The sequence below is a fragment of the Polistes canadensis genome, unplaced genomic scaffold (genome assembly GCF_001313835.1).
Source record: "Polistes canadensis isolate GaletaPanama2010 unplaced genomic scaffold, ASM131383v1 scaffold_68, whole genome shotgun sequence".
NCBI lineage: Eukaryota > Metazoa > Arthropoda > Insecta > Hymenoptera > Vespidae > Polistes > Polistes canadensis.
Genome location: NW_014569615.1, coordinates 564,617 through 576,986, shown reverse-complemented (window position 1 = coordinate 576,986; position 12,370 = coordinate 564,617). Strand labels below are relative to the sequence as shown.

Below are 12,370 nucleotides of genomic sequence, written 5' to 3'. Positions count from 1 at the left end.
TGGCTCTTCGTTCTATTTCCTGCGACGATGACGACGATGACGACGATGACGATGATGGCATATGTCACGATGGCGGGTGCTGGTACAACAACGACGCCATCGTTCTTTACGGCCACGACCATGGTCGTAAAGAATTTTATGGAAAGCAAAAAAGTAAATACACATTTATGATCTTATAATCGTATTTATTATCATGATATCCATCATCATGTTATTACTAATGATAATAATAATAATAATCTCATTATCATTATCATTTTAATCATCTTTCGTTCCTTTAGATGTTTTTTTAAATATTTATACGAGCATATCAAACAATTTTCAGAATATTTTTCAGTAATATTTTATTGCAAATGTTAATTCAAAAATTATATTCTAAATTGTTTCGTATTCATAAATGATAACAAGATTATGTTACCAATCGTAAAAATGTGTGAATATTATTTAATATTATTATATTAACTCGTCTTTTTTTTGTTTGTTTTTTTTCTTTACATCACATATTTAGTATCATCATCGTTTAACGAAAAATTTGTGTTGAAAAAGTCCAAATTTTTAAATGACACAATTAATCTCTCTCGCACACAAAAAGTTTGTTCGATTATTAATATAATTATTTATTCTGACTAATATATTTTTATTTTTCTTATATACTCAGATATCTGGTATACTTAATCGTAAACAAATATATCCTTAACAAAACACAATCATATTATTATAATATAATCTCTCGCACACACACAAAAAAATGTTCGATTATTAATTATTTATTTAATAATTGATCACATCCCTTATATATACAATATTATGATTGCCACTTTTGTTTTCTTTAATATTCGACTCTGATATCACTACCCCGATCATCATCATAATCATAATCATCATAATAAGCCATTTTTCTGTAACTTACATCAGATTTATGAAATAGGCAAATATAGAAAAAGCTCAGATCTGGTACACTTAATCATAAATAAATATTCTCTAAAAAAAATTTCAAATTCTTAAAATGACACAATTATATTATTATAATATAATCTCTCGCACACACAAAAAAATGTTCGATTATTAATTATTTATTTAATAATTCATCACACACACACACATCCCCCTTATATATATTATGATTGCAACTTTTGTTTTCCTTATTATTCGGCTTTGATATCACTACCCCGATCATCATCATAATCATCATCATAAGCCATTTTTCTGTAACTTACATCAGATTTATGAAATAGGCGGATATAGAAAAAGCTTTGGACGTGATCGAGGCAGCATCCAGCGGATCATTGGGAGAAGAATGTGTGGATACAGCAGGTTTCAAATCTTTGCCAGCTGGCGCATCCCTTGATCCACGTCGTTACGACACCGCACGTCAAAAAACGGATATGACCGCCATGATGTTACAAAATCTCGGTACTTCCGGTATATCACGTTACAACGGTGAGTATTTTAAATTATGCTTTACACATTATCACTAACTATTCCTATTCATAAACTTTTATACCTGAAACAAAAAGAGTGTCAGACGTATTCCTTCCTTACAACCCCCTCCCCCACCTTCCCCCCTACCCTTATCCTATCCTTCTTTCCATCCTTTCCCCCTTTCTTTTCCCTTATTCCTTTCTACGTGAACGTGTCATCGAAACGTCTATCGTAATTCGATTTAGTTTCTGACCTACTTTTCTCTTTTCATTCCTTTTCCCATCCCCCCTACACCCCTACACCCCACCACACACCCCACTTGAATGCTTTTAACGTCCCATGAAAATCTATAACCGAGCTAAAACTATAACGATAAGAAGAAGAAAGGGCGTGGCTTAAAACGAACGACTCGAAAAGAAAAAAGAACAAAGAACAAGGAAAAAAGAAAAAGGGAAAGAAAAGAAAATAATATTAAAAAGAGGGGGGGGGGKGGGGGAAGGGGGAAGGGAAAGAAAGTTTGTAATATTTCAAATTGGGCACGATGCCCTGTACACTTTTTTTTCTTTCCCCCAACGTAGCTTCTATATTTCGCAACACCTGTCTCACCTGTTGCTCCCGTTATACAAAGGAAGGGGGTAGAGGGGTAGGGAAGGGGGAGGGGAGACGTCTTCAACTTTAACCTTGTCATTTGCTTTGGTTCTTTACTTCTTTTTCTATCTTTTTATTTCTTACTTTATCTATCTATCTTATCTTTTTGTTTTATTCTCGTAAATTGAGATATCAAAAGTGGATGAAAAATTAATTTGATTTGATTTTATGGAAAAAAAAGAAAAGAAGAAGAAAAAGAAATAATTTTATTTTATGGGACTGAATGAAAAGGTGTTGGATTACGCGTATCGTTGGATAACGATAGTTTGAAAAATGTTGAATTTCGAGTTTGAGCAAGCGGAAGATCAAAAGTAGGTCAAAAGCGTGATACTCGAAATATTAGACACTTCTTATCTCTCTCTCTCTCTTTTTAACTCGTAAATCTCTTCGGTCTAAGCTCGTGTGTACACAAAGATCGAAAACAAAATATGCGTGTATGTATGTATGTACTTACAAATGAGCACGTTTATTGCATTCGTGGAACCACGAATGCAATAAATAGGGTAATCTTGATGCAAATATTATTACAGTGTTCGAATCTAGTACTATGACAACGAACAACGTAAAATAGTATTCGTCTAACGATTTTATCACGATAATTCTGATCTTTATCATAACGTGAAAGTAATTATTTTTTTTTTTCCTAAAGGAAAAGGGATAAAGGAAAACAAGTTAATTATTAAAATCGTAATCTCGTATTTGTGGTAAGACTCATGTTACTTATATCTATTAAAAATTCGAAATATAGAAAAATTACAAAATATATGCCATTGAGTAATAATTTCGAATTGATTAACGAACAGATATAAAAGATGATTTTAACTGAAAATTTGACAAGAGAATTTTATAAATAGAATAAAACAAAAATTGTTATAAATTTATTATCTCACGTGCAAGCGGTATATTTCTTGTCATTAATATGCCGTGTACAATTCTATATAAATTACGTGTCTCATAGTGTTGAGAAAATTTATTTCAAATGATATATTTAACGAAAGTAATTTTTTTTTTTTTTTTAAATATATCATACATCACAAAGTAACACGTCATTAAAAAATAAAAAGAGAAATAAAAAGAAAATATAAAAAAAATACTTCACATTTTTTCGTTATCACTTATTCGGTTTATTCGTTGTTATGTTATTTATTTCATTTCTATTGAGAAACGAACGTTATTAATTAGTATTTATTAATTTATTACAAGATAGAGATAGATAATATAAATAACGTGCTGTTAGTTGATGGTGGTGGGGAAGGGAAAACATGTCCACGGTTTTAACAAAGTAAAGAAGGAAGGAAGGAAGGAAGGAAGGGATGAATGAAAGAAGGAAGGAAGAAGAGAATGTGCACAGACATTCGAGTTTGCAAGGGTTGCTTGCTCGTCTATCGATCACTCGACACGAAGCCCCACCTTATCACCTGCGTTGCGCACCTCTACTCCAAAAATTCTACCCTTTATTCCTTTTTTTTTTTCTTCTTTTTCTTCCTCACAATTCTAATAATTATTTATATTTATAATTAATCGTAAACGAGAGAATAAAGTTTTTATTAGTCTTATTAAATAATATATATAAATTATAAGTTATTTAATAATTAAATATTTTTAATATTGAATTTAATTATCTTTAAGAAAAAAATGATTGATTTAAAATGAAAGATAAATGTTTGTTGTTATAAGTTTTCTTTCAATAAACGTAATTAATAATAATAAAATTTTAATATTGAAAAAAAGTAAATAAAAAAACGTTGAGAATTTATATTGATTTAAATATTATTTCTTGGAAAGAAAATTATTGATTGAAATGACGGGCCCCAAAATAATTATGTTTATCATTTAAACCGATAAACAATGAATTATTTTAATAGATATAATGAAAGATTTGAAAAAAAATAAATCAATTTTAATATGTTAATTTTATTTTAAACGAAACAAAAGATAAATAAGATTATGGTATTTAGGATTATTGGACGTCTTAGCAAAATCTTTGCTTCTTTCGGTGAACGATGCTGTTGAAGCAAGGGTAATTGCATTGAATGCATCAACCAAAACCGTGATCAATGCTGTCTGGCTCAAAAGGAGTCCAGGAAGCGTAGGTGAACCGATCAAGGTCGAAGATCATGCTCTGCAACCAGGATCCAGACCGAATTCTAATCTACCATGGTTTGAAGATACTGGTGCCAGTTCGGGATTAAGGTTCGATGGTCTCCCTTGCACGACATTTTTTCTTTCCTATCTCTCATTTCTTTTTCTTTTTTTTTTTTTCTCAACCTTATGCACTTATAACATTTATCTTAATATATTATTCTATTTCTATTCTCATTTCGAGAGCTTATTTTCTATGATATAATTAAATCAATTCAATTCAAAGTTAAAACAAAATTAATGGAAACCCTTTTGGAAAAGAAAAGAAAAATGATAAGCTCTTGCATGGGGATTTGTATTTTTATTCTTTAAAATAAATATTGTATGTGTAAAGGAAAATTTGAAGAAGAAGATTATTCTAATATTCTTCACATTTTTCTTGATATCTTTTTATCTGACCAAGCTTTTTTCGATCGGTTTAATTACCAAACAATTATTTTAAAGTAGTCGTTGTAAAAAGAAGAAAAAAAATGAGAACAAAAAATACTAATACGAATCAAAGATAAATTCTTTTCAGTTTATTTGGAAAAACGGATGTTTATGAATACATAAAAAAAAAAAAAACAATTCGCTGATGGAAAATAAATGGAAAATGGTATTTCACTCTGATGTAAAAGTCGAATTAGTAGTTTGTTAATCATTTGAATTTTCTCTCTCTCTCTCTCTCTCTCTATGTTTCTCAAAGCTTTAGTTTGAAACTAGAAATACAAAAGTATCCAGTTAAAACTTACACGTCGCACGTTTGTTAAAGTAAATTTTGTAATTCCTCTAAAAGAGATAATAAAAGTTTCGGATAAATTCGGAGTTAACGTAAATTTCGCGCTAATGTAAATTTGTATAAGTCAATAATAATAAGCTTGTTTGCAAAAGTTGCAATCTCTTCTCTCTCTCTTTGTCATCTTTTTTCTGTTTTTTTTTTCACGGTTATTAATATATTTTTTTTATTATTATTTAATTATACGCGATATGTTTTCATTACGCGCGTAATAAAAATGAAAAAAAAAAAAAAAAAACCGCAAGTACGGCGAATACTTTTTATTTTATTTATTATTTTAGTATGTTTCATCACATTGATTATAAATATAAAAAGGACAAAGTTATCCTCTCCCCCCGCCCCCAATTTCTGTTTCTCCAAGTTTAAAACTTTGATTTCATTTACTGAATTGTTAAAACAACGAAGGATCGAATTCTTGAGGATTTGTTAAATATTAAACAATTCGAGAAAAGCTTTGTCAACATTTATTTTTCTCTATCTCTCTCTCTCTATTTCTTTCTATTTATCTTGAAAAATGTTTGAAATATTAACCTGCACGCACGCACACGCACTGCCGAATTTAATTAATTATCCAGCACCATGACATTATCATATTTTAAATTGATTACCCTTTTCGAACGGTGGAATGTACACATATATACATATACTAATTAAAAAATATAAAACTTCGCGTTAATAATTCAAATTTCATTTCAATTTCAAGATGTGACAATCGTAAAATATTATTTGTCTCATTTTAATATCAATTGAAATAGAATAGATAATGCGAAAAAAAAAAAAAAAACTGGAAAGAAAATACATTCTACCGAAGAAATGATTATCATTAACGATTAAAAAAAAAATAGGCGTTTCACGATCATTCATCATCCTTCATCATCCCGTAGGAGCGTCAGGTCATAGAAACTCGATATACGAAAATGACAATGATTAACGTTAATTAGTTATTATATATTTCTTTTTTCGATAAGCAACGTTCTAACAACGATTTTACGTAACACGTTTTCTTTTTATCTCTTTGTATTGTTCATTAATATTAATTATAATAATAATTATTCTTGAGAAATAATTGAATACATTTGAGAATGAATAAAATTATATAATGTATTTACTCTACTGTGTATATTGAAATCTATATTGAATTGTATTGAATTACAATAGCTTGTATATATTCTTGATTATATTATTGAATTCGAACAAGGACCATCAAACGTAGAACGAGACAAATTTCTTTCAAGGAGAATGAATCTAGTATAGGGAGATGTTAAAAGCACGAAACTTGAGACCGTTTAACAGGCTTTTAATACAATACAATGAAAGATAATTTCGTTTCATTCATTATTCCATATATTAATATACTCAATTAATTATTGATAAATGTATATAGAAATTATTAACGATAATTCAATGATCGGTATTTAATCGAATTTATATTTTTACGCAAATAAACTCAAATGAGATATTCAATTTGTTATTAATCTAAATAATAATAATAATAATAAATAAATAATATATATCAAATAATATTCATAATTATAAATTTTTAAAATCCGATCATTTGAACGTGGTGACTGGCCTTGGTAACTTTCGATGTTTCCACTCTGCAAAAGAAAAAAAAAAAGCAAAAAGAAAATTAAAAAGACACACAAATAGGGGGTGAAAAAATAAAATAAAAGAATAAAAGAATAAAAGGAAGATAAATCAATGGAAATCGTTGGAAGAACGTTTGCGCGTTGACGCGGGATGACCGTGAAGTGCCAGAAGAGCAAAAAAAAAAACACCAAACAGAATGAAAATCAAAAAAAAAAAAAAAAAAAAAGGGTTGAAAAAAAAGGAGAACAAAAGAATGGTTGTTTTTTCAGTTGATGACCGAGGGCGAGGGTGGGGATAGGGAGAAGGGGTTCGAAGGGGATGGAAAAGGGAAATCTACGATCAATGGGGGTGGGGGAGGAGGGGGGGATGGGCAATTCGTTTCGTTCGTTCGTTTTTTCGGCGTTGCACGAAGCACGCGTGTTTAAAAAATGAGGTCGAAGTTTCTATGACGGTTGTGTGGCGTTTGCGTGTGATCCCAGGTCACCGAAGTTCATGCAGTCACCGGCGATTGAATCCTACAGGGGTTGGTGGACCATCCCGTATTTCTCCTGCAAGACACGCCAATGGCTCATCTCCTACAGTGTCAACGTGCGTCCACCGGATTCTCGACTCGGGTTCGTACAACCCTCAATTTATCCCCCCATCCCTTTTTTTCCTACCTTTTTTCCTTTAGCTTTTATTCTTTTATTATATATTATTATAATGCTATATATATATTATATAATATATATTATTAATTAATAATATAATATAATTAATAATATAATAATATTTATTAATATAATATACATTATTAATTAATAATATAAATAATTATTATTATTATTATTTTATCCCTATTTCTTATAACTTATTATTATATTCTAATTCTTATATATATATTATATATATTTCATTGTGTGGTTAGCGATTTAATCTTGAGATTAGAGAACTGTCAAATCAGTTAAAATAAAAATTAATATGATGAGAAATATGATTGATTATATTGATATGATATGGATGATAATTGTACACGTTTAATCATTTTTATAAAGGAAGATATTTCTATAAGTAAATTGTTTTTATCCTTCGTAAATGATTACAAGTACAATATCGATTGTTATAGATCAATTTTCGCGATCGTTTTTACTTGTTTCATATAAACACATGTGTTTTTTTATCATTTCTTAAATAATTTATTAAATAATATTTTGTGAGAGAGATGATCAATCATTTTTTGACTGATTTGATATAATTAGGTTAACATTAATTGCCGGTAGTTCTTCTATTATTAAATATCAACTATTTCTATAATTACACGTTTATCGTTTTTCAATTTCATAATTGGTCTGATCATTATTTGACACTAAAAAGAAAAAAAAAGAAACTACGATTAAAAATCAAAAATTAGTTAAAACATTAGTAAACTCGAAATTCATTATTCTATATAACAATTTACCATATCTTAATTATACGTAAGCATTAAAACCATCTTGATTCTTTTTAAAATCAGCTTTATATTGGCTCGTCCTTGTCCTAACAATTCTTAATCCAAGATAAAGTTTTAAGTAGTTGCTTGTTTCGTATAATAATTAGTTTTATCTCACAAAAACATCTATAAGTAAATAATATCTCTCTTATATGTTTATAAAAAATATTCATTACGTATATAATAATAATAAAAAAAAAGAAGGAACGAGAAAGAGAGAGAGAGAGAGAGAGAGAAAAAAAAACAAAGAAAAGAAACAACGTGTCAAAGCCATTAGTGATTCACACACATGCTTTTTAATATTTAATTATTCACAAGAGGATTCTTTTTTTCCACGATGCAAAAATTAGTGAAATAAATTCTTGCCGTTGTTTATTTCCCAAGTGTGCGAGAATTTTTGAGCATGGATATTGATATCAGCGGCTTGGAGGTGAATCAATGCAATGCATCCCCCTATGGTGATAGTGCATCGTCGAGTAATCAAATAGCATCCTTTAGAGGCACCCACAAGTGTCACGACGATACCACCCAGGTAATTTATTTTGATTAGAGAGACACAAACAAACATTTAACCATTATTTCCTTTAATTTCATTTTGCTAGCTATCCCGAAAAAAAATCGTTAAAAAAAAAACACGTGCATATTAATTATTTATTTATTTATTTATTTATATTCGATAAAGAAAATTAAATCAACATCTATCGATATCGTGTGTTTTAATTAATTAATAAAACGATTGTGTATTTAAAATATATTTAAATTTTTTAATTTAAGAATTAAGAACAAAATTATTTATCTATCTGTCCCCCAAATTGTTATTAGTTAGTATTCAATATTCATAGCATGATCACGTTATCGATAAATTACGTATCTCGAGATAATAAAGATGATATTCTAGAGAGAATTTGAAACCTTATTAGTGAACAAGACATAACATTTATCTTTAGTCTAATAGACATTATTTTAAACTATGTTCTGTATACGTGTGTTTGGTGTGTGTATGTATGTATGTATGTGTGTGTGTGTGTGTGTGCTTAATTAGATATTTGTTTATAAATAGATCAATCAATTTTTGTTAGATACTGCTGACCGCTTTGAAAATTGAATTATTATTAAATATTTTCTTAAATTAATGAATTATTTACAATAATTTTTGCATAATACGATGATAGTGCTGCGTATATTCTAATATTATTTTTTGTTCATTTCAATATCATATGATAAGAAATATGACATGAAAATATGTTTAGAATTGGAGATATTTATTGAAATGAATTACAGTGCGAGTATTATAGTCCTAATGGTAAGATCAACGAACACGGTGTTGGTGCTGGATGGGCTAAGGGTGCTTACATTTGCAAATGTCGACAAGGTTTCTACGGTAGGAATCATCAACAGACCGGCTTCGATGGGATTCTCGTTGAAGGTTCAAAGATTTAATCTAATTTTGACATAAGAGAGAAAGAGAGAGATAGATGAAAAAATTCATTAAAAAATTCATCGAACAATTAGTATTCTTAGTAAAATCATATTTACGATTTATATTTCAGCTGCATGGAAAGAAATGCAAGAAAATATAAGCAATTCTTATGTCAAAGAATTTCAATGTTTACGCTGTGCTCCAGGATGTGCCAAGTGTAAAGGACCCGAGCCCTGTTTGGCTACTTACCATTGGCCCTTTAGGTATTTCAAATTAATTCAATATATACTATGAAACAAAATTGATATACCTATCATAGAAATCGTTTATTCTCCAAATTAAAAATCTGACTAATTTAATTATTATTTTTTTCAAGGATTACGTTATTGGCTTTTTCCATTTTTTGCGTCTTCGGTACCGTCGTCCTAGTGGCCTACATGTACCAACACCGTAAACTCAAAGTATTCAAAGTAGCCTCACCTATATTTTTATCCATCACGCTTTTGGGTTGTGCTATTATGTATTTGGAGGTAAGTTTCGATTAACTCTCGTATGTATGCGACCCCTATATGGGTCACTTTAAATTACTAACGAAAAATCTCATTATATAGGGTGTCACAATAAAATGTGTTATCATATATAGATTATTTATAAAAATATTTAATAAATATCTTCTATATAATTGGATTGTGCGAATGTTTTCCGAAAAAAGTATTATATTAAAAATATTTCAATTGTATTTCAAATCTTGAAAAATATAATTTCGTTGCGAGATCCACGATATCTCGATGTAATTATTATTAATATTCTTATTACAAAATTATTATATATATAATAGATAATCAGGTTTTTATTGCACAACTTACAAAGTTTTTTACAATGTCTTATCATTATTTTACTTATGATTATCTCACATTTTTATTACAAAATTATTATAATTTTGTTATAAGATGGCAGCAATATTCCCAGTATTGGACATGTACTCGTGCATAGCCACAAAGTGGACAAGGCATCTCGGCTTTTGTATTTCTTACACTGCATTGTTGATGAAGACTTGGAGGTAAACAACTGTCAATTTGACAAGCTTAACGTAATAAACCTGACAAATTGATAAACATCGTATTCTGATGTTCCATTTTTTGTCTTTTTTTTTTTGTTTGTTTTTTTCAGAGTATCACTGACCTATCGCGTTAAAAGTGCACACAAGGTAAAACTAACGGATAAACAATTGTTACAATGGATGGTACCGATATTATTGGTTATGTTAATATACCTTGGCACGTGGACACTCAGTGCACCACCATACGCAGAAGTGATCGCCGATAAATACGGTCTGAAATTTTATCAATGCTCATTCAATTGGTGGGATCATAGTCTGGCCATTGGTAATTAATCGATTACACTTATGAAAGATATTATCGATTTTTACGATTAAACGATTCTTTAACAAGGAACTCTATCCGGCCGTTTCGTTTCAAGGAGAGATTCTATTTCTCGCATGGGGCATTAAAGTCTGTTACAACGTTCGAAACGCCGAGAGTCTCTTCAACGAGGCTAGGCTGATAAGCTACGCCATTTATAACATAGCTGCAGTTAACATCATCATGATCTCCATACAGTATGTAAATTATCTAACAATATATATATATATATAAAAAACAAAAAAATATGAAACTTTTATACAAATACATGTAAATCAAATTCGCACTTATGTTAATTAAAAAAAAAAAACAAACACGTCGTAAGAAAATTATCCAACGAAAAATATAAGAGAAATGAAATTAATTGAGATTATGATAAAATAATGAACGATTGTTCTTAGACGAAATTTATTTAATATATAACAAAACTATTCATTGTTTCTTTGCCATTCCCTTTCGCAGCCTTTTCATCTTCCCACACGCTGGACCGGATATCAAATATTTATTAGGTTTTCTTCGTACTCAGTTATCAACGTCCGTAACTATTTTTCTCGTATTCGGACCCAAGGTAAATTATTATTATTATTATTATTATTTTTAAGAAATTCAATGTGTTGTTTTATGGGAAATTTTCTACATGATTAGATTATATATTTTCAGGTACTTAGGGTTCTTCGTGGTCACGGAGATCAATGGGATAGTCGTGCACGTGCAAGAGGTGTAACTGCTAGTTTCTCATTAAATGGAATTGGATTAGTTCCCGAAGAAACGACTGATCTTTTTCAAGAAAACGAAGAACTGAAGGTACTCCCGGTTTGATTTATTTTATTACACTGTTTTCTTTTTTTTTTTCTTTCTCTATCTCACCTGGGAACGGGGTTTCTATCGATTGATCAAGGTGTACGATTTATTGTGATTATTTTATTTTTCATTAATTATTTTTAACGTTTGATTTTGTTTCATTGTTTTCAGGAGGAAATACAAAAGTTGGCGGCACAAATAGAATTCATGAAAATCGTACACATGGAAATGCACAACAGGCATATTAAACCTAAACCAGGTGGATATTTCAGCGCGCATGGTCACACTCATGGTCATCCTTCGACAGCACAAAGCCCGATTGCCAAAAGCTCGACTGCCAGTTTTATTTTAAGAGTATGTACCTAAGTCGTCTTAAAATATATATAGTATATGTTTTTTTTTCCTAGTTTTGTTTTTGCTTCTTATGCCTAAATTTTTGCTTGACGTTATGGTCTAGGACAGGTATGGGTAAATTCGGTAAGATTGGAAAAAAGTGATTCTTAGTATTTGATTATGAAATCTTTAAGTGTTCGGTTTACTTCCTTTTCTTTTTTTTTTTTAATAAAAATAATTACTTTAGTATCGTTATATAAGTGATGGTTAATAAGTTTAACACACATTGATCAATTTAATATACTCATATTTTCATATGTGCAACTTTAATAATATTTCATATTATTATT

General features: G+C 29.5%; 1 protein-coding gene across 3 annotated transcripts in view; it reads left to right on the top strand.

Moving 5' to 3' along the window:
• Window positions 1–6: 6 nt before the first annotated feature.
• LOC106786220 (probable G-protein coupled receptor CG31760) overlaps window positions 7–12,370 on the top strand; it is a 13,232-nt gene continuing 868 nt past the window's right edge. For 2 of the 3 annotated variants that reach the window (XM_014747371.1, XM_014747370.1), the window contains exons 1-14: window positions 7–153; window positions 1,236–1,440; window positions 4,029–4,263; window positions 7,057–7,191; window positions 8,430–8,577; window positions 9,327–9,471; window positions 9,596–9,728; window positions 9,842–9,995; window positions 10,416–10,525; window positions 10,636–10,850; window positions 10,945–11,083; window positions 11,349–11,454; window positions 11,547–11,690; window positions 11,859–12,041. In XM_014747371.1, the coding sequence (XP_014602857.1) occupies window positions 28–153; window positions 1,236–1,440; window positions 4,029–4,263; window positions 7,057–7,191; window positions 8,430–8,577; window positions 9,327–9,471; window positions 9,596–9,728; window positions 9,842–9,995; window positions 10,416–10,525; window positions 10,636–10,850; window positions 10,945–11,083; window positions 11,349–11,454; window positions 11,547–11,690; window positions 11,859–12,041 (2,178 nt within the window). In that variant the 5' untranslated portion in view covers window positions 7–27. The remainder of the gene's footprint in view (window positions 154–1,235; window positions 1,441–4,028; window positions 4,264–7,056; window positions 7,192–8,429; window positions 8,578–9,326; window positions 9,472–9,595; window positions 9,729–9,841; window positions 9,996–10,415; window positions 10,526–10,635; window positions 10,851–10,944; window positions 11,084–11,348; window positions 11,455–11,546; window positions 11,691–11,858; window positions 12,042–12,370) is intronic. The other variant, XM_014747372.1, reaches the window with a different exon arrangement.